This window comes from Syzygium oleosum, unplaced genomic scaffold (assembly GCF_021117445.2).
Source record: "Syzygium oleosum isolate NSW1041296 unplaced genomic scaffold, Sole_v2.1 Sole_v2.31, whole genome shotgun sequence".
Lineage (NCBI taxonomy): Eukaryota > Viridiplantae > Streptophyta > Magnoliopsida > Myrtales > Myrtaceae > Syzygium > Syzygium oleosum.
Window position 1 is genome coordinate 951,550 of NW_026607515.1, and position 21,003 is coordinate 972,552.

The 21,003-nt window shown below is 42.0% G+C and overlaps 3 protein-coding genes across 5 annotated transcripts; 2 read left to right on the forward strand and 1 right to left on the reverse strand.

Moving 5' to 3' along the window:
- Positions 1 to 2,561: 2,561 nt before the first annotated feature.
- Positions 2,562 to 8,072, reverse strand: LOC115686138 (mitochondrial carrier protein MTM1). 3 transcript variants are annotated; one of them, XM_030611335.2, is made up of 11 exons: positions 7,887 to 8,063; positions 6,818 to 7,121; positions 5,711 to 5,800; positions 5,443 to 5,571; positions 5,131 to 5,190; positions 4,852 to 5,022; positions 4,440 to 4,542; positions 4,222 to 4,313; positions 3,933 to 4,082; positions 3,525 to 3,583; positions 2,562 to 3,049 (listed from the first exon to the last, which is right to left on the reverse strand). In XM_030611335.2, exons 2-11 carry the CDS (start codon positions 7,112 to 7,114, stop codon positions 2,917 to 2,919), a joined length of 1,284 nt encoding a protein of 427 aa, XP_030467195.2. In that variant the 5' UTR covers positions 7,115 to 7,121; positions 7,887 to 8,063; the 3' UTR covers positions 2,562 to 2,916. The 3 variants fall into 3 exon arrangements, with proteins under 3 accessions (XP_030467195.2, XP_030467196.2, XP_056160186.1); XM_030611336.2 differs by lacking the exon at positions 7,887 to 8,063 and adding an exon at positions 7,661 to 7,798; XM_056304211.1 differs by lacking the exon at positions 5,443 to 5,571 and having other exon boundaries at positions 7,887 to 8,072.
- Positions 8,073 to 12,318: 4,246 nt separating this feature from the next.
- LOC115686119 (low affinity inorganic phosphate transporter 4-like) lies at positions 12,319 to 14,263 on the forward strand. The gene is made up of 2 exons (XM_030611313.2): positions 12,319 to 12,403; positions 12,762 to 14,263. The coding sequence occupies exons 1-2, from the start codon at positions 12,319 to 12,321 to the stop codon at positions 14,261 to 14,263; spliced, it is 1,587 nt and encodes a 528-aa protein (XP_030467173.1).
- A 2,281-nt stretch (positions 14,264 to 16,544) lies between these two features.
- LOC115686137 (plastid division protein PDV1) lies at positions 16,545 to 19,238 on the forward strand. Its single transcript, XM_030611334.2, has 2 exons — positions 16,545 to 17,011; positions 18,506 to 19,238. Exons 1-2 carry the CDS (start codon positions 16,658 to 16,660, stop codon positions 19,001 to 19,003), a joined length of 852 nt encoding a protein of 283 aa, XP_030467194.2. The 5' UTR covers positions 16,545 to 16,657; the 3' UTR covers positions 19,004 to 19,238.
- The last annotated feature ends 1,765 nt before the right edge of the window (positions 19,239 to 21,003 follow it).

Below are 21,003 nucleotides of genomic sequence, written 5' to 3' on the forward strand. Positions count from 1 at the left end.
CCCCGTGACTTACCTATAAAGGTTCCGTTCCATTCACGAAACGGAACGAGATCTCTGTATTTCCTACCAAAAAACAAGGAGCTCTCTCTCTCTCTCTATCATTTCCTCTAACGTTCGTCTAAGGAAACACTCGAATCATTCCTACTTTTCGCGACGAAGTTAGCCGGGAAGATAGAGAGAGGAACAAGCCAAAAAAAAAAAAAAAAATGGGCGCTTCTAAGGTTAATGCCGGAGTGTTCGCCGTCGTCGCCGTCGTCGTTATGTACGCCATCATGTTACCCACGGCTCGTGCCCAATCCCCGGCTCCGGCTCCGGCCCCCACCAGCGACGGTCCGTGTGTTTTCCTCCCTCGATTCCCTTAATTTTTCTATTCAGCTTTCATTGGAACTTCGAATAATTTGTGTTGGGTAAGAGTAAAACTGATGATTGACCCACAAGAAAAGATCAAAAAACGATCTTGATTGCTGGTGTTGGACGCATGCAGGTACGTCAATAGACCAAGGAATAGCGTACGTGCTGATGCTGATAGCCCTCATCCTCACGTATCTCATCCATTGATGTCGATGACCGATTGCCTCCCCCCCATCAATATCGACATCGACATCGACATCAACATCAACATCCACCGTTCGTTCTCAAATGGTTTCTCCAGACGAAAAGGGCGATCCACACCGGTTGACATTCGCGATCGCAACACACAAAAAGCTTCCATTTATTTTATTTTTTTTGCTTAATTTTTATTTTAAGGACAGAGAAAAACGAAACCTTAAACATGTTTGTATTTTATTTTATTTTTTTAATTTGTGTCTGGCTGGGGTTGATTAGTGTGTCTGGAGATGGCTTGAATCTTTTGTGACAAGAGAGCGGCTGGGGGAAAAACATATATTTTTTTTCTTTATGTATATCTCGATTCTTTTTTTTTTTTCTTTTTTCATTATGATTATGGGATTATCTCTGATATTTGATTTGGGCTACATTGATATCTTGAAATGGAAATCGATTTCCAATAAAAGAAAGAAAGAAATTACGACCACGAATCTTGCCATATTGTCACTCGATGAATCCAACGTCAGTTGAAAAATAAAGGAAATGAACTAATAAGAGAAAACATTTGAAAGCGCACATTCTCTGGTATATGATCTCGTACAAAATTTTGTTCAATTATTACTAAAAAGAAGCTAATAAGGAGTCGGCAATTCGGATTAGATTGTCACCGAAATACCATAGTTCGTATTAGTAGCATTCATACGGGCGGGAAATGACCTTCGACCATATTATAGACCACATGAGATTAAGTTTGTGACCGTCATGCTAGTCACATTGTGTCATATAACGTTGGATTAAAGGCTTAGTGTCTTCAAAGACAGATTTTGTTTGGAGTGATCTCTACCTAAGTCTATTTTTCTTTCACATCTTGAGATCCCATAATTTGATCGAAACATGAATGTGCAATACTTTCTAAAATCAACAAATATATCCAATATATACCTAGGGCAACCTTATGGTATCCCCCTTCGTGGAGATCTCCCCCTTGGCTCTGATAAAGATATAGAATAATGATGAAATTTTAAATTGTAGCAAGAGAGTTACTTAAAAAGCCAAACTAATCTAGCCCTAAAGTAGAGGAAAAAGCGAATGTACCAGAAAGATATCAATACATTTTGTAATGCTTGTCAAGTCAACACTTCCTTCCATCCGACGCGTGATGGACGCCTATGTTCATTATAGCCACTTTTGCTAATCCTAAAAAGATGTCGGGAGTGAGACATTATTCGACCCCCTCGAGGTGTCGTGCTCGATCCCAATGCTCGTCATATCGATCAAAGGCTTACTTCAAACACGCACTTGTACCGAAGAGAGTCTTTGCTAAGATGTCATTCTGAAACAACACAATCCGTTCCAGCAGAGAGCATTCACGGAATGTCCGTTTTGGAGTGGATATTGCATTTATGAACAATAGTACAATGCCCTCCATCACATATCACACGACCTGAGATGCTGCAGAGTGGAGGAAATGTAACCAACGTATTGTCACGGCACCAGGAAGTCAAGACATAAAATTCAGTACAAGAAAGATACTACGGGCTTTTCACGATTTCCATGCCCTGCCAATCAACCCAACCATCTTTCCAGCCAAAAGTTAATCGCACTCTCTTTGGTTGCGTTATTTATTTCCCGTCCAACGCTGCATGCAAAACAACCACCCAGGCACATGATTTTTAGCCATGCGAAGAACATACATTGCAGGCCAGCAATCAAATGCACCCCAAAAGCAAGCTCAGTTGCCAACTCAATATCCAGCCGAACTCGACCATCCTGAATCTCTCGGGCTAATAACCATTCAGATACAATTATGCCAAATTTCAAACTCGAAAACCATGCATTCTCATGTATTGACCCTGCACCTACAGTAAACGATTCAGCTTCGATACTATCTAGTGGCATCAGTGTCAAGTCACTCATCCTGCATAATACCATTACATCTGTGACCACACACAAATTTCCCCAATGTTAACCTGTAAAGGGCAAATAATTGCCACGAGAGATCTCACGTCATTCAATTCTGTGAAGACTGGGGATATGATTAAATTAAGCTTGAGGGTGACCAACCAAAAAAGTGCTCAAAATATCAACAGTCTACAAAATTTCTGCTCATTTGTGAGCATTGAATATTCAATGGAACGAACATCCATTGTGAGGAAAGAGTAAAAAAGCTGTACTTTGGCTGCAACACCTAGAAGAAAAGAAAAGAAAAGAAAGATGAGAACTCTACTTATTTCTGTCAGCCTTCCTTTTATATCGCAAAGAGGTCAGCATTCTGTATGACGTCAATGTTTCTCAATCGAGTCAGAACGTGATGCTTCCATTGGTGGTCACACCTCAAGAAGACGGAAAATCAGGCTTCTATTAGCCCAATCATGAGGTTGCATACTGGGTGTGCAGGACATGCTTCGCAACTTCGTAGAACGATACCACAATGCCTACAGAAGGCCCTGCACGGCCAACACGGGGACCAGCTCCAGTGAAGAGTCCCTTCAAGCCTCCATCCCTGGACCATGAAATTTGAAAACCAATCACAGGATTAGAGGATTAGTTGTTGAACACTAATGCTGGCCATTTTCACGTCAGACAGGTCTTTCTGAGCCACGTTGCTGGTAAACCGCAAACTCAACATTCCAATTACAAAAAATATTTAAGCCTTATGGACACCCTACTTCATGCAGAAAAAACAGCAGGAATAAAAGACCAAGAGTTTCTTCACCGAAAGCCAAATTTTAAATGAAAATGAGAAAAATTTCTTGTGCATCTATCCATGCAGCACCTTCATAGTTTTTTCTTTTTTTCCATAAATAAATTAAAATCCCCCAGGTCAAGTATGTACACATTCAACCAAGGAGCCATTTCAAGCAGGATGAGGTATCAAAATTAGAACACATCAAATATCAAACGAGGCGAATAAAATCTCCAAAACACGACATGTAAAGTATAGATACCTCTTCGACCAACAAAAAAAGTATACATACCTCCAAATCTCCAATAAAGTCTGCCTTGTTGTCATTTTCAATGCCCTTATTGGATCCTTCTGGAAAAATAAAAGGGAGAAAATTGGCATCAAATCAAAGACGGAAGTTTATTTACAGGACAATATAAATTCATAAGCATACTAATGTGCAATATAAGGCTATTGTGCAATAAAAGGTTAGTGGGCTTAGCATCTGCATTTCAAAATCATCCACAACTTACCCACGTAATCTAATCTATTGACCCACCAAAGATATTTCTCAAGCAAATTGAGTTTAAATCGTACATACTAACCAATGGGTAACCAAAATCCCTTGAACATGCATGTGCTTTCAAAGTTTCTAGTTCTTTTAAGTTTCAAATCCTTAAATAAACATCCTAACAAGATGAATCTGACATGAATAACGAACCTCTATTTGCCTTCTTGTTTTGGCTACGTCAAAAGGACATGTAGCAGCTGCAGCAAGACTTCCTGCTACAAATCCAGCAGAAAAATTAGCTCCAAGGACGGCAACTGCACTAGCTTCATCACCAATGGTCCTAAGCAGTTTTCTCCTAATCTGTAATCACATAAATCAAGATCAGATTCAAGAGAGAGAAGAACCAAGGAAATGAAAAGACCTGCAACATATCAAATTGCAACATCGAAGTTGAGAGAGAGAGAGAGAGAGAGAGAGAAGAGAGAGAGAGAGAGCTCACAGGTTCGAGTGTTGACCAACAGATTGCTGAAAAAGGAACATCACGAGCAAGCTGTGCTCCCATGCCCGTCCACAGAACACGGTAGTTTTGCACTGTCACAAAAAACTGCCCATCAGCATTCCACAGTACACACTCCCTCTGGAACCCACACGCTGAAAGACTTCTAGAGAGAGAGGGGGAGTTGGGAATAAAATGTCAAATTATGCCAATCTACTCACGACTGTTCGGCACATTACTTGTGCCTCTGACATGAGACACTACTTCAAATAGAGTTCTCAATACCCCAGCAGGCTTCTTGCCAGTTTCTGTCGCCTTGAAAGCCTGGCATGGAAAAACCAAATAAAAATGCAATAAACATTAATGTATAAAAATAGAATAAAAAGTCAGACATTAAGCCAGACTAAGAAAGTAAATAAAAACTATAAACCAAACTAAACCAAAAAAGAAAGTACACCATTCACAATTAAAAAAAAACCTCTGATGTTCATGTACCATCAAGCTCAGAAAATACACAGCAAATGTGAAGCAGCAAAAATATCTGAGCCAATCTACTCTTAAGAATTATCTAAAAGTAAACCACTCTTGAATCTTGAGGGATAAAATTAAAAGCAAGATGCAAACATTGAATACCTGCATGCGAGTTCTGGCCAGTTCAATGGGGTAGCAACTTGCACAAGCTAAAGAGCGAGCTAGTGACCCCGCAAGTAAAGGAACATAGGGCGTCAAGCTAGGTGCGAGCAGGGCAGTACGATCTTCTAATAAATTACGGAATATATCATAGCATGGCAAGTATATTCCCACCTGACCAAAAAAATAAAAACAATTAGAAATAAGCAAATGAACAGGATATTATTCTGTGAATTTGCAAATTCTTTAGAAAAATGAAAAATTATAGTGCAAGAGGCTTACTGTCGGTACAGCCAATGCAAGGCCTGCATTGGTGCCTCGCCACAGCCTTGAAAATCCTTCCTGCAAAAAGCACCTCCACATAAGCAATGGAAAATCAATCAAGAAAAACAAAAGACTTGGCTTTGAAATGGCAGTGAAGTGCTAAAGCTACAGTGTGTCTCACTCAAATCATTTGAGAAGGGCCTGAAGTATCAGATTTACCCATTAAAACCAGTAACTAATGCCAGTCATGCAAAACCTCTCAGGCTCGCCCACAAGAGAAGGTTTTGAATCTATAAAAAGCATCAATAGGAAAATGTTCCACAAACCAACCTGTCGAATTATTTTGTACCAGACATCAAGAGTCCCTTTGTATTGAAAACAATCTGGAGGACATATTGACACCGTGCCGTGCATTCCAGCACGTGTGCAAGACGGAGAACATCTCAGATCCGCAAACATCTAAAGCAATAGAAACCGAGAAAAATCAACAGCAGGTTCTTAATTGAACGAGTCCAAAGACACCCTAAATGACAGAACAAAGCAAAGCGACATATCATACAGAAAGAAAAGTAAGCTAACTCCAAAGATGCATGTTTACCATATTTGGCCCGAAAAATGCCATGCGACTTGTGACATTACTCAAAGGATGGGAATAAGGAACCCCAGCAGCTTGTGCCTGCAACCTTGTCTGAAAAAAAGAAAATACTTCAGAAAAAGAATAACCATCCAACAGATGAAAGAAGCATTATGATAAAAAAAATTGTGAAAGCTGAAGATATCACGTTTGAAGTTTAACATTAACAAAATATATTCTTAAGAAAATAATTCCAAATTATCATAAGCTAGAAGAAAATACCAAGTAAAAAGCTATCCAAAAAATCAGATCAGCTTCCCAACTGGAAGATGACTAACAATTGGTCAATACAGAGGAATTAAGTGTAGAAAGACTTGCAAAATATGTTAACCCATTTAGAGCAAGTGGAATCAGGGATATTAAATGACAGCTCCTTCTGCTATTAGAACTCGATTCAGTTGCGAGAGATTAATATTTCCCTATTCCAAAAGCACAGGCTCGAAAACGTAAGAATGCCACTCCCTATATTTACCACAATAATCCTGAAACTGATCTATGGAAGTCAAAACAGAGAAAAATCAGAACTTAAATGTCTAAATGGTCTGAAATCTATGGAAACTGCAATAATCTTCACTTCAATAACGGTAGCTCTTCCACAGAGCACGTATACAACTCACCATTTCAGAGAATTCATCGTATTATTAAGATTTCCTCTCAACCACCAAATAGACGAACATAAAGCAATACAATGAATGAACAATAATAATAAAAAGTCCGAAAATCTCGGAAAAAAGCAATAGGTTTCACCACATTCTTCTAAGTTGCACCCTACTCTTGGAAAGCTTGTCAATTACTTTGGCCTTCTTCGTATTTACGAAAAACAAAGAAAAGATTATAAAAAGCGAAAAAACCAGTGATGAAACCGAAGGATGCATTTGTGCCATTAAATGGTACTATAACCTGGTTCAAAATAGAATAAATCACCAAGCCAAAAGTGCATCGAGCCATTGAGGAAATAGGGAAAGAAATAGAATAAAGGTCTATGGTTGAAGGTCAACCGGGAAAAACTTATAACAACAGATAACACTCCTTCAAAGCGACATGCTTGCCAGCTCAAGCACAAACGCTAACCTTGGCAACATCGAGAGGGTTGACAATTATGGCCGATAAAAATGCTGCACCGGCTGCAGAAAATGCTCTCTCTGCAAAACCTAATTTTCCTTCTGATGCACCACTCGAATGCCGGTCCTGTGCACCAGAAAATTCCTTAATCTCTCTACCATAGACCGGTGATTCCAACACCAGCAAGTTGTGATTGTCAACTAAAATGCTCGAAGACTGATCCAAGTTCATCCATGGGTTGTTTGTTCGCTCGGAATGCGCCATCCCAGTATCCTCACTGTCCAGAAGACTACATTCTCCGCTCATTTCGCAACTGAAATTATTGCAATTAGAATCAGTAGGGATTTAGGAAAGCAACCCACGCTTCTCTTGTTCCTTCAATTATAACAATGCCAAGAATCACACGAATAACAATAATACACGAAAAGTTCATTAATTGTGGTTCCTCTAATTCGTTCCCGATATATACCGCCGGTGAATAATAATCATGGGTTTGAGCAAACCTACTCTTTTTCTTACTTCTCTTTTGATTTCACAAAGCAAGAAATAACAAGATCGCTGCTTTGTTACAACTAACATTACTAAGAATTGAATGAAAAGGGGAAAAATACTCAAACCCCAGAAAAACGAGAAAAGCGCACGGATTCTCCTCATTCTAGAGACGACTCCATCAGGAACAGGATTCATTCTCTGGGACCAAACAAAGCCCCTGCTTTTTCTCCTCTCTTTCTTTCTTCTCGCAGTCGAAGACTAACACCAAATTGGTCCGTCTCAATGCACTAGCACTAAGGGGGGACAAACAAGAAACAGAGAGAGCTATAACCGATTCAACTCGTTCTAGCATCATCTCACCTTCCTCGGTCGATTCAAGCGGCCGCTGGGGTTCAAAGCAAACCAAAACCCTCAAACTCCTCCGAAACCTTGGAACGTGCCCCCCTTCCAACGTTTTGACGCGACCAATCAAAAGCAAGAACACAAAAAAAAAATCAACGCAGCCCATTTTTCAAAGGCCGTCCGCGGAATGCATTTCCCAAGTCCAACCCCAAATTCCTTGGAGAACAGGGAAAAGAGCGCGCACCTCTGACGACGGCAGCGAAAGCGACTGACCGATGACGACGGCGATGACGAAATAGACACGAAGAGCTTCACTGTTCCATCGGGCGATAAATGGCGGAGGCGGCGGCGGGAATTCCAGTGGTGATGGATCCCTCAGCGGCGACGACCACTGATTGAAAACACCGGTCGAAGCGGCAAGGGGAGGCCGATTTTGGTGGAGACGAATTACGGAGAAAAACTCTAGCCTCCTCAAAAGCGGGGCAGGCACGATTTCATGAATTTACGTATTCATGTGTCCGTTTTTATTCATTTATTTTTATTTTTATTTTTTCGGTTTTTTTGTGCGGCCCTTTTTTTCTTGAGTTGCTTCTTCTAGGTCTTTCAGCGGTGCGTGAGGCTCGCCGAGATTCGCGGGGCCTTTTGCCAGCTGGCATTTTCATTTTATTATTTTCCTCCACCTTTTTTGTGGAAGGGTGAGTTGATTTCTGTTTGGATTAATACCGCCAAAATTCATAAATTATGCTTACCCCGCGATATTTAAACTGAAAAAAAATACATAAATTATACTCATCAAGACAAAAATACTTCAATTTTTTTGTGTCGCCAACACCCATCGGTGGTTCCGCCGTCATATCAGTAATTCGAACTTTTGTCACACCGATACAAGTTTTGAGGTATAGATAGACCGAGAATATTTTAGTCACGCCGATGCAAGTCTTAGTGTTTTCAAAAAAAGAAGTTTGAAGTATCGGTGTGGCTATGGGCATAACTTTGGATTTGGGAGTATTCTCCGTTTTTATTTCCATTGATCGAGATATCTTTTGCCTTTTTTTGACCGGAGAAATTATTATGAGGGGCATGATTTTCGGAATTTTAATTTGCTTTCCATTTTAGGCAGGCGAGGCGAATAAATTAATAATTCTTATTCGCGGTTGGGCTAATAAAGATTGCGTTTTCCTTTTTTTTTTATTTTGTGCGGGGGAAATTTTCTGGGATTTTATTTTTTTTTATTTTTCCATTTTAGACGGGTCAGGAAAATTCAATTCTTGACTAGGAAAAGACGCTTCTATTCTTTTCAATCCAGAGAAAATCAATGAGCGGTGGGGTTGCGTTTTTGTATGAGCGATTCCTCGTGGAAAAATAAATAATTTAAAAAATATTATCCTAAAATTAATTTAATCGTTTATAAAAATGAACGAATGAAAAAAAAAATTTCATCGTCAAAGAAAATGATCACACGTAAATTTATTTCGATGAATATAAATAATTATTTTTAGAATAATTTTTAAATTATTCGTCTTTCGCGAAATAGGTAAAGGCTTATTGTAAAATGTTGCTTTTTACACGACAACGATCCGTATGATGTCATTTTTTTTTTTGGACGACGAATTTTGATGAGGTAACCTTAACAATGAGTTCTGTCTTTGATGGAAGGGTTTAGCCCAAAACACTATGCGAAGCCCGCGCATGGTCAAGCTTAACTTAACAGTAACTACGCTTTAACTCACGGGCTTGGCAGCTCGATGGTCCATTCAAGTCCGTCCATTGTATTGATGTGTTGGACACATTTTTTCGGCTCGTGGTACTGCACCCAAACCCAACCCAACTCGCTCACAAGTTCAATAATGAAGCATGCTGTGAATTTGTTGAATCGTTGCGAAACAGTTATTGAGTCGCTTCATAAATTGGATGGTCTTCTGCATCGGCGCTAGAGGGCGTAGTTTAAGCGTACGAAAGTCGATACAGACTCGTATCCAATCTCAAATCAGCTCACGCAACACGAGAGTCTATGCTTGGAGTTGACATAACTCCATTATTCTGTATGCTTTTGTTTGATTAGAAGTACGAGAGAAACAATGCTCAAGCGCAATTAAAGTAAACCCAAACAATCGAGAATCAAACTACAATTAGCTTTATCAAGCTCAAATGATACTCATTTATGTTTCCCACATGTTCATCAATCATACTTAATCGATTGGATTCGCGAGCTATTTGAGTTAGCGCTCATATCCGATTCCATTTTCTTCGAAAGCGTCGTCTATTCGAGTGTAAGAATTTTCCGCGAATTAATTTTCCTTAGAAATGAACCCACCCGACTCTTATCTTTTTGGAGTTTTTTTTTTTTTTTTGATGACTCAGGGAACCCCCGCACGGCCGACAGCCGGGAGGTAAACCCTGGGGGTGACACGTGCTAGCCACCACACACGTGCACCGGTTAAGTCACCCCCGCGCACCCGGGATTCGAACACTCAACATTTTGCGAAAAGGAAGAGTGCGCGCTCAGCCAGCAGCCACCCGGGTGGTTATCTTTTTTGGAGTTTGCGTTTTGAATTTCAAAAAGCGAAGAAATCCACCTTGAATTAGCTCGTGAGCCAACTCAATTCATGTGGTGTTCCTAAGTTTTATCTAGAATCCGGAATTTCGTGCATAATATTCCTTTTTCAGGGTAGCCACCAAAGGTTGGGGAGTTCACCCGCATAGACAACTAAGAACATTGAAATTTCCGTATTCTCACTTTATCGTGAATATTCTCGTGCACACATTGCCAGGAAATTGTTGAGTTATACTTGGACCTACTCATCTAAATCGATCTCCCGTGCCACGTGGAACATTAATCCCAACGAGTGAACACCCGTTTTTATCAATCTAAATTAGAGCGACTTACCAACTTTTGTCGGATTAAATTACCGATTACTTTTCTATTATCAACCCTCATTTGAGGTGCTTACTTTTTACGCAAGGGTAAGGGAAATCACGTGAGATTGTTAAGAGTAGGATTTATTACTAGGGTTTGCGGGAAAATGGAGGTATTAACGGCGAACATTTTGGGAGATTGACGAGCCGGCGAGCGAAATCTATTATCCATGTGTAACAATTTTTTTCAAAATATTAAAGAAGTACAACTATTATTTGAAGGGATGTATCGAAAACCGAAACAGAACGATCACGCAGAAAACAGAGAAAATAGACGATGCACGAATTTACCGGGTTCACCCTCGATTAGGGCTACGTCACGCAAAGAGATTTCACTATGTTTTCGGTTTGTACCACTCAACTCGTTACAATGATCGAAAAACGAGTAAAATATATATATGCCCCAAACGGGCCTAAAACCTAAACCTATATGAAATCTCTTAATCTCGCACCATACGGGCCGGCCCAAACCCGTTGAGGTTTGGGCGCGCCTCGAGCCCCCGCCCGCTCACCGGCGAGCGGGCAACGGAACCCCGTCGGGGCGCGCCCGAACCCCGCCCGTTGACCGGGCGGAGCACCGTGTCGGGGCGCGCCCCCGAACCCCGCATTCCGCACGCATGGGTCACGTGTCGTCGGACAACTCTTCAGTTTCTCTAAGCTCACGTGGGCGTACCCGGTGTGAGAAACAAGGGTCCCCGAAGTATTCGCCAACTCCAACATTATTTATGTGATAATTTAGAGAAGACTACTAATGTACACAGGTAATCCACACCTACTAATCTGGTTTTGTGAGAATTATTTCACCCCGACAGCGGATAGGATTAGAATTCCTAAATAATAATAGGTGATACAATGTTGTAACATTGTACACCTTGGCCTTTCCACAGCTGGAAAGGACAGTATGGTTCCAAAACTCACTCCTCTTTTTGTTTTTTTTTACCCGCAGGTAATCCAAAAACTCGAAGAACTTTCCATGCAAATGGACATCTGAACAACTGTCCATTGCACTAGCTTGTTTGATCACTCTCAACATTCAGAAAAGATGATAATATTGCAACCCAACAAGTACTTCGATTACTCAATCCAAAGACATAGCTGCATAAAGCCAATGCTTTGGGATGATAATGATCCCGATTGCCTCTGAACTCGACCTTGAACAATCGATCGATCTTCGGTGTTACAATGCATCACGAAATACAGAGAACACCAAATTTCGTATTGAAAATTTTGCACTAGGCTTATAAGAAGGTATCTCAATCAAATACTTCACCTGAACTTCGATAAGCATTTTGCCCTAATTAAAGTTGCAACTTAGGTTCTACAAGGGCTTATCATTATATTCCTTAGCTAGATATTTCAGCCGAACTCTTCGAGGTTTTTGACCCTAGTTAAAGTCGTGAGCAGCTTAGGCTCGATCTATACTTCGCAGCAATCCAGCAGATTGTCTTTTACGATGATCACATCACACCAAATCCCCTTTGTTTGACACGTACCATGCATGCATAAGCCTTCGCTAATCAACCCTCGAGTAATGAATCGAAAATGGCGATTTCTATCAATGTTTTAGATGGAATATACTTGGCGATAGCCCTCGTTGTTTCCTCAAAGCATTGACCAAAACGCCAGCGTCCAGACATCATTCCATTGTCGCTTTCCTTCGTGACCTGCTGCTATAAATCGGACCGGAGAACAAAGGCAACCGCCAACAACAACTGAGCCATATCATCGATCGAAAGCCGAGAGAGAGAAGGAAGATATCGATGGCTCCCCGCAATTTAGCAGTTCTTCATGCTCTAGACACGGCTCGCACGCAATGGTACCACCTCACCGCGATCGTGATAGCAGGTATACTGGCAATGAACTCGTGCTGAGGTTGTGATTTATTTGAACCTCGCATACGTAACGAGCAGTCCCGCCTCGGAGATGTCGTAAAGCTTTCCTAGGGGTTTGAGTTGAAAGTCGAACAGTAGAGAAGGCGGAAGCCAGTTGCTGAGTAGCAATTGAAATTAGGATGCTTAGTGACAAAAGTGTCATGCTCTAGACTCTAGTGAAAGCTGGTCTGTACGTGTCCTAGTTCGAAAAGATTATCGTAACCATGGAATCATTATAGATCCTCCAAACTTGTGTAAAGGTTGTCCATGTATTGCCGTATTCTATATACAATGACTCTTTCTGAAAGAAATTTCTGGCTCTGTAACTGTAGGTATGGGCTTCTTCACGGACGCTTACGACCTGTTTTGCATCACCACGGTCTCGAAGCTCTTGGGTCGCCTTTATTACTTTGATCCTGCCACAAAAGCCCCGGGGAAACTCCCAGTTCGCGTCAACAACCTGGTAATCGGTTTTGCCCTGATCGGAACCCTAGCGGGCCAACTTTTCTTCGGTTTGCTCGGTGACAAGTTCGGTCGCAAACGGGTCTATGGGATCACCCTCACTATTATGGCCATATGTGCCATTTGCTCCGGCCTTTCTTTCGGATCCACTGCCAAATCCGTCATGGGCACGCTCTGTTTCTTCAGATTCTGGCTTGGATTCGGGATTGGTGGCGATTACCCTCTCTCCGCCACCATCATGTCCGAGTACGCGAATAAGAAAACTAGGGGCGCTTTCATAGCTGCGGTTTTCGCTATGCAAGGCGTCGGGATTATTTTCGCGGGGTTTGTTTCCATGATCCTTTCCGGAGTGTTCCTCCATTTCTATCGCGCCCCAAAATTTCAAGATGATCCTGTGTATTCTACGCAACCCGAAGCGGATTATTTATGGCGAATCGTCCTCATGCTCGGAGCTTTACCGGCCATACTGACTTACTATTGGCGAATGAAAATGCCTGAGACCGGTCGGTACACCGCGCTCATAGAAGGGAACGCCAAACAAGCCGCTGCAGACATGGGCCGGGTCCTGGATATCGAAATTCAAGCCGATCAAGACAGGTTGGGCCAATTCAAGGCGAACAACGACTACAAGCTGTTCTCAAGCGAGTTTAACCGGAGGCACGGTAAGCATCTCATCGGCACGATGAGCACATGGTTCTTGTTGGACATTGCCTTCTATAGCCAAAACTTGGCACAGAAGGACATATTCCCGAACATGAACCTCACAGATCCGGCAAAGACGGTCAACGCTATTAGGGAAATGTTTCAGATTTCTAAGGCCATGTTTGTGGTTGCCTTGCTTGGGACATTCCCGGGATATTGGTTCACAGTCTTCTTCATCGAGAAGATCGGTCGCTACTACATCCAGCTTATTGGCTTCTTCATGATGTCTGTATTCATGCTCATCATCGGAATCAACTACACTGACCTCAGGAACCCTGCTAACCACAACACGTTCGCGATTTTGTATGCGTTGACCTTCTTCTTCGCGAATTTCGGTCCTAACAGCACGACTTTTGTTCTCCCAGCCGAGCTGTTCCCAACGCGCGTTAGGTCCACATGCCATGCCATGAGCGCAGCGGCGGGTAAGGCGGGGGCACTGGTAGCGGCCTTCGGGGTCCAGAGCTACACGCTCAGCGGAAGAACAACTAGAATAAAACACGCCATGATGTTTTTGGCGTTCACAAACATGCTAGGGTTCTGTTGCACGTTCCTGTTGACCGAGACGAAAGGCAGGTCGTTGGAGGAGATCTCAGGGGAGGACGAGGGTGTGTATCAGGGCGAGATGGAGATGTCGGAGGCGCAGGCGGAAGGTCGGTCGGCAGTCATGTAGGGGCGCACGACAATCGGAGCTCGGCGGAGGAACTTAACTTTTCTTCATGGAGTGGTGGCGCTGCATGCATATCGATATACTTAAGAGAATAAACGTGATTACATATGAAATAAGAATGTATCAAGCTCAATGAAACGATGAGAAGGGGTCATACGTTGTCTTAATAGTTTTATGTTTTCCATGTTTATATATGTATGAACGTCTTGAAGTGGTCCATCATCTCTTTTTGTCGAACAATAGTTTGCTTTTCAATAAGAGATCTCTACTACCTCAATGCTCTCTCGACCTGTTCATATTCCGGTCCGGTCTAGTGTGAAAAAGAATAAGCATTATTTATTACTTCAATCGGCACGAGTTTGGACAACAAGATAGGCCTAGTCGAAATCACCAAGGCTATCCTCCTGATTAAACAAAAAAAAAAACGAATAGAAAATGATAACCCATTAAACAAAAAAGAAGTTTTAGAGAATATATTGAATTGGAAAAAAGCCACAATAAAATCCAAAACATTGCTCCCGGTGACATATTTATCATGAATTTTTTTTTTGGGTAAGGATATTTATCATGAATTTTTTGTAACATTAAAAACCCAAACTATACCCACTATTATACATTTATCTTAAACGTTTTTTGTGACATAAAAAACCCTAAACTTACACTTATGCGATACATTTACCCTCCGTCAAGATTCCGTTAGATAATTTTTAGCCAAAATAAGGTCCTTTTTATTTCACTAATACATCAACATCGTCTGCTTTTTGGTGTCTATGTAGGTAAATTTTTAACGGTTTTCATTGACAAAACTTTGACGGAGGGTAAACATATCACACGGGTACAAGTTTGAAATTTTTGGTATTACAGAAAAAAGTTTAAAATGAATGTGTCACAGTAGATAAAGTTTAGTGTTTTTGGTGTCTTTTGCCCTTATTGAATTTAGGGAAATACCAAATAAGAATCTGGAGTGCTATCATTTTCTCAAATAATGGCATAAAGTGGACCTTGTTTTAAAAAGAGCCTGAAGTAGCCATGTCAATCTCAAAGAAAGGCATGACCTTTTCGGCTGGTCAATGGCATTTTCGTCCTTTACTTTTTTGAATTTTTTTTCCTTTTTTTCTTTTTCTTATTTTTTCCTTTTCGCCGGTGGCTGTCCGGAGAGGGCTAGCGAGGGTCGCCCTCGCCAGATTCGAGGTCATGTCAAATTAAACGCCATTCAACCTCAATGGTGATTTGGCGAGCCCGATCTGTTCATCTTTCTCCAAAGAAAACTGAGTTGAGGAATCAAAAGTCGAGTCAAGGAAAAAGATTGAGTCGAGTCATCATCACTCATGGTGGAGTTGAGGGCGATTGAGGCGAGGGTGCTCATGTCAAATTCAACGCCATTGAGGTCGGATTTGAACTCGGGACATCAGATTCGACACCACTGAGCTTCGATCTAACCCCATCGGCTTCGGCCAACCCTAAACCAGTGTCCACGAAGGTCACTCACTTCACGCGACCCTACATCTATGGTTCCATGAGGCTGGCCACCTCCATGGCCATGGCGTCGGGGCTTAGTTAGGTTCGATTCTCTCGATTTTCTAGAGTGACAAAGAGATTCGCGACCATGGAGGTTGTGACCTCTATCGATTCACTCCAACTGAGGCCAACAACCTCCATAGTTGCGGGTCGATTTGCTCCAAATGAGGCCAACAACCTCCATGGTTGCGGTGGTGGGGGTTCAGTTGTGTCTCAACGGCTACAGTCTGCCGTTGGTCCACCACCAGCGACGTCTTGTTTTTCACGAGCATGTTCGGTTTCAGTTTTTATTTTTTAATTTTTCATTATTTTTTCGGCTTGTTTAAATTTTTGCAGAATAGAGTAAAAAAAAATCATGAACAGAAAAAAAAAATCAAAAGATTAGTAAAATTATCTTTGGACAAAAATACCTTTGATCGGCTAGAATATTTAACTGACCGGCGAGATTAGGGTCTTATTTGAAACTGCCATAGTCGCTTCATGCTCTTATTTTAAAAAAAATTTGATGACACTTCAAGTCTTTATTTAAAACTTTCCCACCAATTTAATTTAAGACTACCAATGTCTCCCCCCCAAAGAAAACGAATCGACGGAGAGTCCGCGAGAGGGCGACACGTGTCCCTCCCGAGCGAGAAGCGAGCGCCATCGTGGAAATCGCCCAATACGAAGGTGCCGTTTCGCGGGACATCGGAGCCTCCGCTTCTCACACCAAGTCGAACCAAGACGACGACGTAACAGACAGGCGACTCGAATTCGAGATTCGTTGAAAGCGCCCCCCACCAAAAAAGGGGCGCGGCAAAATAGAGAGAGAAACCAAAACCCTAGAGTTTGGATTCGGATCCATTTTCCCTTCGTCGTCTGCTCTTCGATCGATGAGCGATGGAGATCGATGAGGTGGAGACGGTTCTGGAGAAGATCTGGGACCTCCACGACAAGCTCAGCGACGCCATCCACTCCATTTCGCGGGCGCACTTCCTCAGCTCCATCAGGGCCCTCCGGAAGCCGGAGCAACCGTCGCCGCCGCCGCCGCCGCCGCCGCAGCAGCTGCAGCAGCAGAACAAGAAGCAGTTCTTCGGCGCCGACGCCGCCGCCGAGGACAACCGGGCGGCGTCCGGTGGGTACGTGTTCGTCAAGGAGTTCGGAGTCTACGATGAGGCGGTGCAGGAGGCCAAGAGCCTCAACGCCATCCGCACGGCTCTGGAGAATCTGGAAGACCAGCTCGAGTTCTTTCATGTGAGTCTCCGGATTCGAATCTCGGTCCTTTCTCTTTTTTCCCCGGTAGAAATGTGTCTGCATGCGTGATAACTCCCGTGGAATAGCTTGCGCTCGAGCCTAAATTAGGTGTATCGCGTATGAAACACGGGCGCGCTATTACGATAGTATGTGGGATTTGGGCTGATGAAGATTTAATGAAGTGGATATGATGTCGCTGCTATAGCTAGAGGAAAGTAGAACGAGACTGCTTGGAAGCTTATAAATGAAATGGAGTGTGGTTTTCTGATTTTTTTGTTAGTTGGTTGTGACTTTAGGTGCAAAGGCGAGTTCTTGCTGATGTATGTGCTTTAACTTATATTGGATGAATTTGTCTTATCATTGATTATCCACTGAAATGAGAATTGATGTTGCAAAACTAATCGTAAACACAATATTGGGTTCACGGCCAGATCATATGAAGGCGGATGTAATAGAGGGCAAAGGGGGATGGAGTAAGAGGATCCATGTATAAGACACTACTTAGTTGGGAAGGGTTTGGCTGTTGGTTTTGTAGTATTAGATGGGGTTTTGATGTCCCATCTTGCCTGCAGTATAGGAAGAAAAATGAAGTCGCAAAAGAAAATTGGTTCTCAGAAAAAAATTTTCATTGGAAGAACTTAGAACGAAGATGATGGACGGTTGTCTGCATTTCTGCATTTCTTTTTCTGTTTTTTACTGAAATGGAGGCAACTTGACCCACATGTTATCACAGATGGGTTTGGTAACATATCACAGATGGGTGGTCCCTTCAGGCACATGTTATGATGAACTTCCAGAATTAGATTATACTCAGGGAGTTCGAAGGCTAAGTTGTAAATGTTTTCGAATCAGCCTTTAGTCATGTATGGAGGAGGTAAGGACCTGTCGAAGTATTTTGGCAAATGCATCATGCAAAAATTGGAACGAGTGAAATCCAGATGGTGGATGTAAGTGTAAAGCAAAGAGAATAACGGGAAAATCTTGTTGATAAACTTTTGAGGAGCTTCAAGTCAGAGAATTGAGGCTAGGGCTTAGCAGAGCCTCTGGTTACAAGTAATAGAGAAATTCTACATATGTATCATAGTTCTTATAGCCATTGGAAGATAAATTATTGATCGCTTGGTCGGATAAGGATTGCATACACCATGTTGCTTGTCTGGCCCAGATATTTCTTTCTTCCTGTTAACTACTGTATGCCATTTTCATGAGTGATTCAGTGGAAATTTTGGTTGAGATTCCCTATGTTTACTGCAGCTAAAACAAAACTGGTTATCATGCAAAAGTTGCTCATGTTTTAGGCTGTACGAGTTAAGTGTCAATAATTAATTCTCATTCAGATGAATTTATGGTAAACAGTACGAGCGTCAGTTGGTACTTTTTGAAGGAATGGGTCCGTCTTAGGGTTCATGAGGCATCGTAACAAGGATTCATATATTTATGTGCTTAATATTATTTACTATGGATGCATTAATGTCATTTTATTCTGCTTCACAGACTGTACAATTACAGCAACGTGCTGAGAGAGATGCTGCAATTGCACGATTAGAACAGAGCCGCATTGTTCTTGCAATGAGATTGGCAGAACACCAGGGTAAGAAATATAAAGTGATTGAGGAAGCCCTAGCTTTTGTTGGAGATGTTTGTGATGCAAGTCGCTTTGTTTCATGCGATAATCTATTCGGCGCCGCAAATGGTTCGTCTGGGCAGAGCATGGTGAATCATGGAAACAGGTCTAACATTCTGATCAAAGCTCTGATTTCCAGTTTCAATTTTGCAAGGAAGTCCCTTATGGGTGGAGTACTGGGAAATGCTGCATTAGTTGCAGTTACTATGATGACACTGCTGCATTTCAATAAAGTAGCTTATAAAGAACTCAAACATAAGCACGAAGGTGATAACTACAGTTTTAATGTGAGGAAGACTTTCAAACAAGGGGAATCATCATCTAGAGGTAGTTTGGGCCAATTGGATGTGTTGGTGGCCCGGGGTTAACTTGAAATCTGCAAATTTTATTTGCCAATCTCTTTACCATTTCTTCCCACGAGACTCGAGGAATGGAATCGTTGGCATCACATTTATGTTGATGCAGTTTTCTTTAGGCTCTTTAGTTCTCTCTCTCGAATTTGCCGTGTATATTCTCACGATCTTAGGTTCTATGTGTTAGGCTGGATATATTCTTCTAATAGAGATGTGAACAAACGGTGCTCATGCTACCATTTCTTTTTCATTGTTGTTCCCTCGGAAGTTGGAACTGCACACGCTGAAAACTGCCGATGATCTCATGGAAAACTCAAAGACTTGACGGGAGAGTGAGTGCAAAGTTTCAAGGGCAGCTGTAGGCAGTTAGCTGCATCTCATCCTCCTCTCTTTTCTCTTTCATTCCTAGACAATTGTGTTTATGTATAGTGGATTTCTCTTTCTTCCAGATCTTGTGATGGGAATATTAATGATGAATGATGTCAATCTAACTTTTGGTTTTCCCCCCTTTCTGCGTCACACTTTCTGCCTCTTTTTTGTTTTGGGTACCAACAAAGAGGACAAGCGTCCTAAGATAAGGACAGCAGCCTCCACACGAGGAAATTCTTACACGTCTAGCGGAGCAGCAGCTTCTGCGGTCGAGCTCCATGAAGTTGCAAAATCTCTGCCGGGGGTTCTTCCGCGATCTGTAGGGTACTTGGTTGGTGACGCCCCTTCTTTGCCATAAGGTCTGCGCATTGTTACGCCTCCCTAAATACGCGGTCCATACGGTGCTGGCTAAAGAGTAAACGGGGGAGAGTTCTGCTTGTGGGCTCTTCCGGGAGGGATTAAAACTGGCTACTCAACGCCAAATGTCCCATACTGACATTGAACTTTGATGCAAAAACTCTTGTTCCCACGTTTCATACGAATACTTGCTATAGCGAGAATTTTGAACCACTGATCTTTGGGAATGCAGAACTCTCCAGACCTTGTGTGATCCTATTGAGGTTTAATTTGGTTTCTTAAACCAAGACATCCGCTTAATAATGTAAACGTAATTCTTGATTAAACTAAGCAAATCATAGACGAAGCCATATTACTCAACTTCAGCCCAACTTATAGACGCTACATGACCTCGAAAAGAGTTCATTATTAAGGAGAGTCCCCGACAAAGTAAAGTCCTAGTTGACTTTAATTTAGGAGCAGATTAAAAAGCTCAGGAGCAGTTTGTTTGGAAATTCTAACATTTCTGTTCTCTTAATCCGGCGACTTGTAAGACTTAAGATCGTCGTCAAGTGCGGGACGGGATTTACACTAATTAATACAAATGGGCCTCGAATGTTGGGCCTAGAGTTAAACTTTGTGACTGAATTAACTTTCTATCGGTCGGCACAAGTTCCTTCAACTGCCCACCGTATAATGCCCCATCTGCAGCATAAAGAACATTCTCGATTCATTTCGATAGGTATTCATAGTCATTGATTTGAAAACTCCATGCAATTCATCTAATTCACATTTGATACGATGAAGCAATCTAATGCAAAAGGACATCTTTTTTTCCATACGCGGACGGGAAAACGCAAAAGCTTGGGAGGCCAAAATCCGTTACCACCTCGTAATATCCATACATGCCACATAAAAAATATGGTGTGAAATGTTCGTATCACGGGAAGGCCGACTCATTCTAAGAAAGCATCCTTAAAGCAGGCTCGAGCTTTTTAGTGGCGAACATATCGACGTCATCGAGTCCCCTCGCAGTGGACAGTGTATGAACATTGCGCTCTCCCTTTCCCCCCATAACCCCCCTTCAACAAATCCAAGTCCAACTCGAATCCACCCACACCCACATTGGAAAAATTTAACAAAAGTCAACACGTCGTTTAAAGGAGAAAACGCCAAATTCGCATTTGCTGGATGGAAGGGGAATGTAGGGCGTTGAGGATTTCGCTTTTCTTGAGGGAGGGGATTTGATAATTCGTTTGAGTGGGAGGCAAAAAGTGGGTGTTTGAACGCATAATTAGGCTTATAATTTG

What these genes read in the sequence shown, in the direction of transcription:
- LOC115686138 (XM_030611335.2), bottom strand. Translation starts at nt 7,114, where the DNA reads ATGAGCGGAGAATGTAGTCTTCTGGACAGTGAGGATACTGGGATGGCG. An exon ending in GGTACAAAATAATTCGACAG is followed by an intron (nt 5,191 to 5,442) that starts GTTGGTTTGTGG and finishes TGCTTTTTGCAG; the next exon opens with GAAGGATTTTCAAGGCTGTG. An exon ending in AAACAAGAAGGCAAATAGAG is followed by an intron (nt 3,584 to 3,932) that starts GTTCGTTATTCA and finishes TTATTTTTCCAG; the next exon opens with AAGGATCCAATAAGGGCATT.
- LOC115686119 (XM_030611313.2), top strand. Translation starts at nt 12,319, where the DNA reads ATGGCTCCCCGCAATTTAGCAGTTCTTCATGCTCTAGACACGGCTCGC. An exon ending in CACCGCGATCGTGATAGCAG is followed by an intron (nt 12,404 to 12,761) that starts GTATACTGGCAA and finishes CTGTAACTGTAG; the next exon opens with GTATGGGCTTCTTCACGGAC.
- LOC115686137 (XM_030611334.2), top strand. Translation starts at nt 16,658, where the DNA reads ATGGAGATCGATGAGGTGGAGACGGTTCTGGAGAAGATCTGGGACCTC. An exon ending in ACCAGCTCGAGTTCTTTCAT is followed by an intron (nt 17,012 to 18,505) that starts GTGAGTCTCCGG and finishes TCTGCTTCACAG; the next exon opens with ACTGTACAATTACAGCAACG.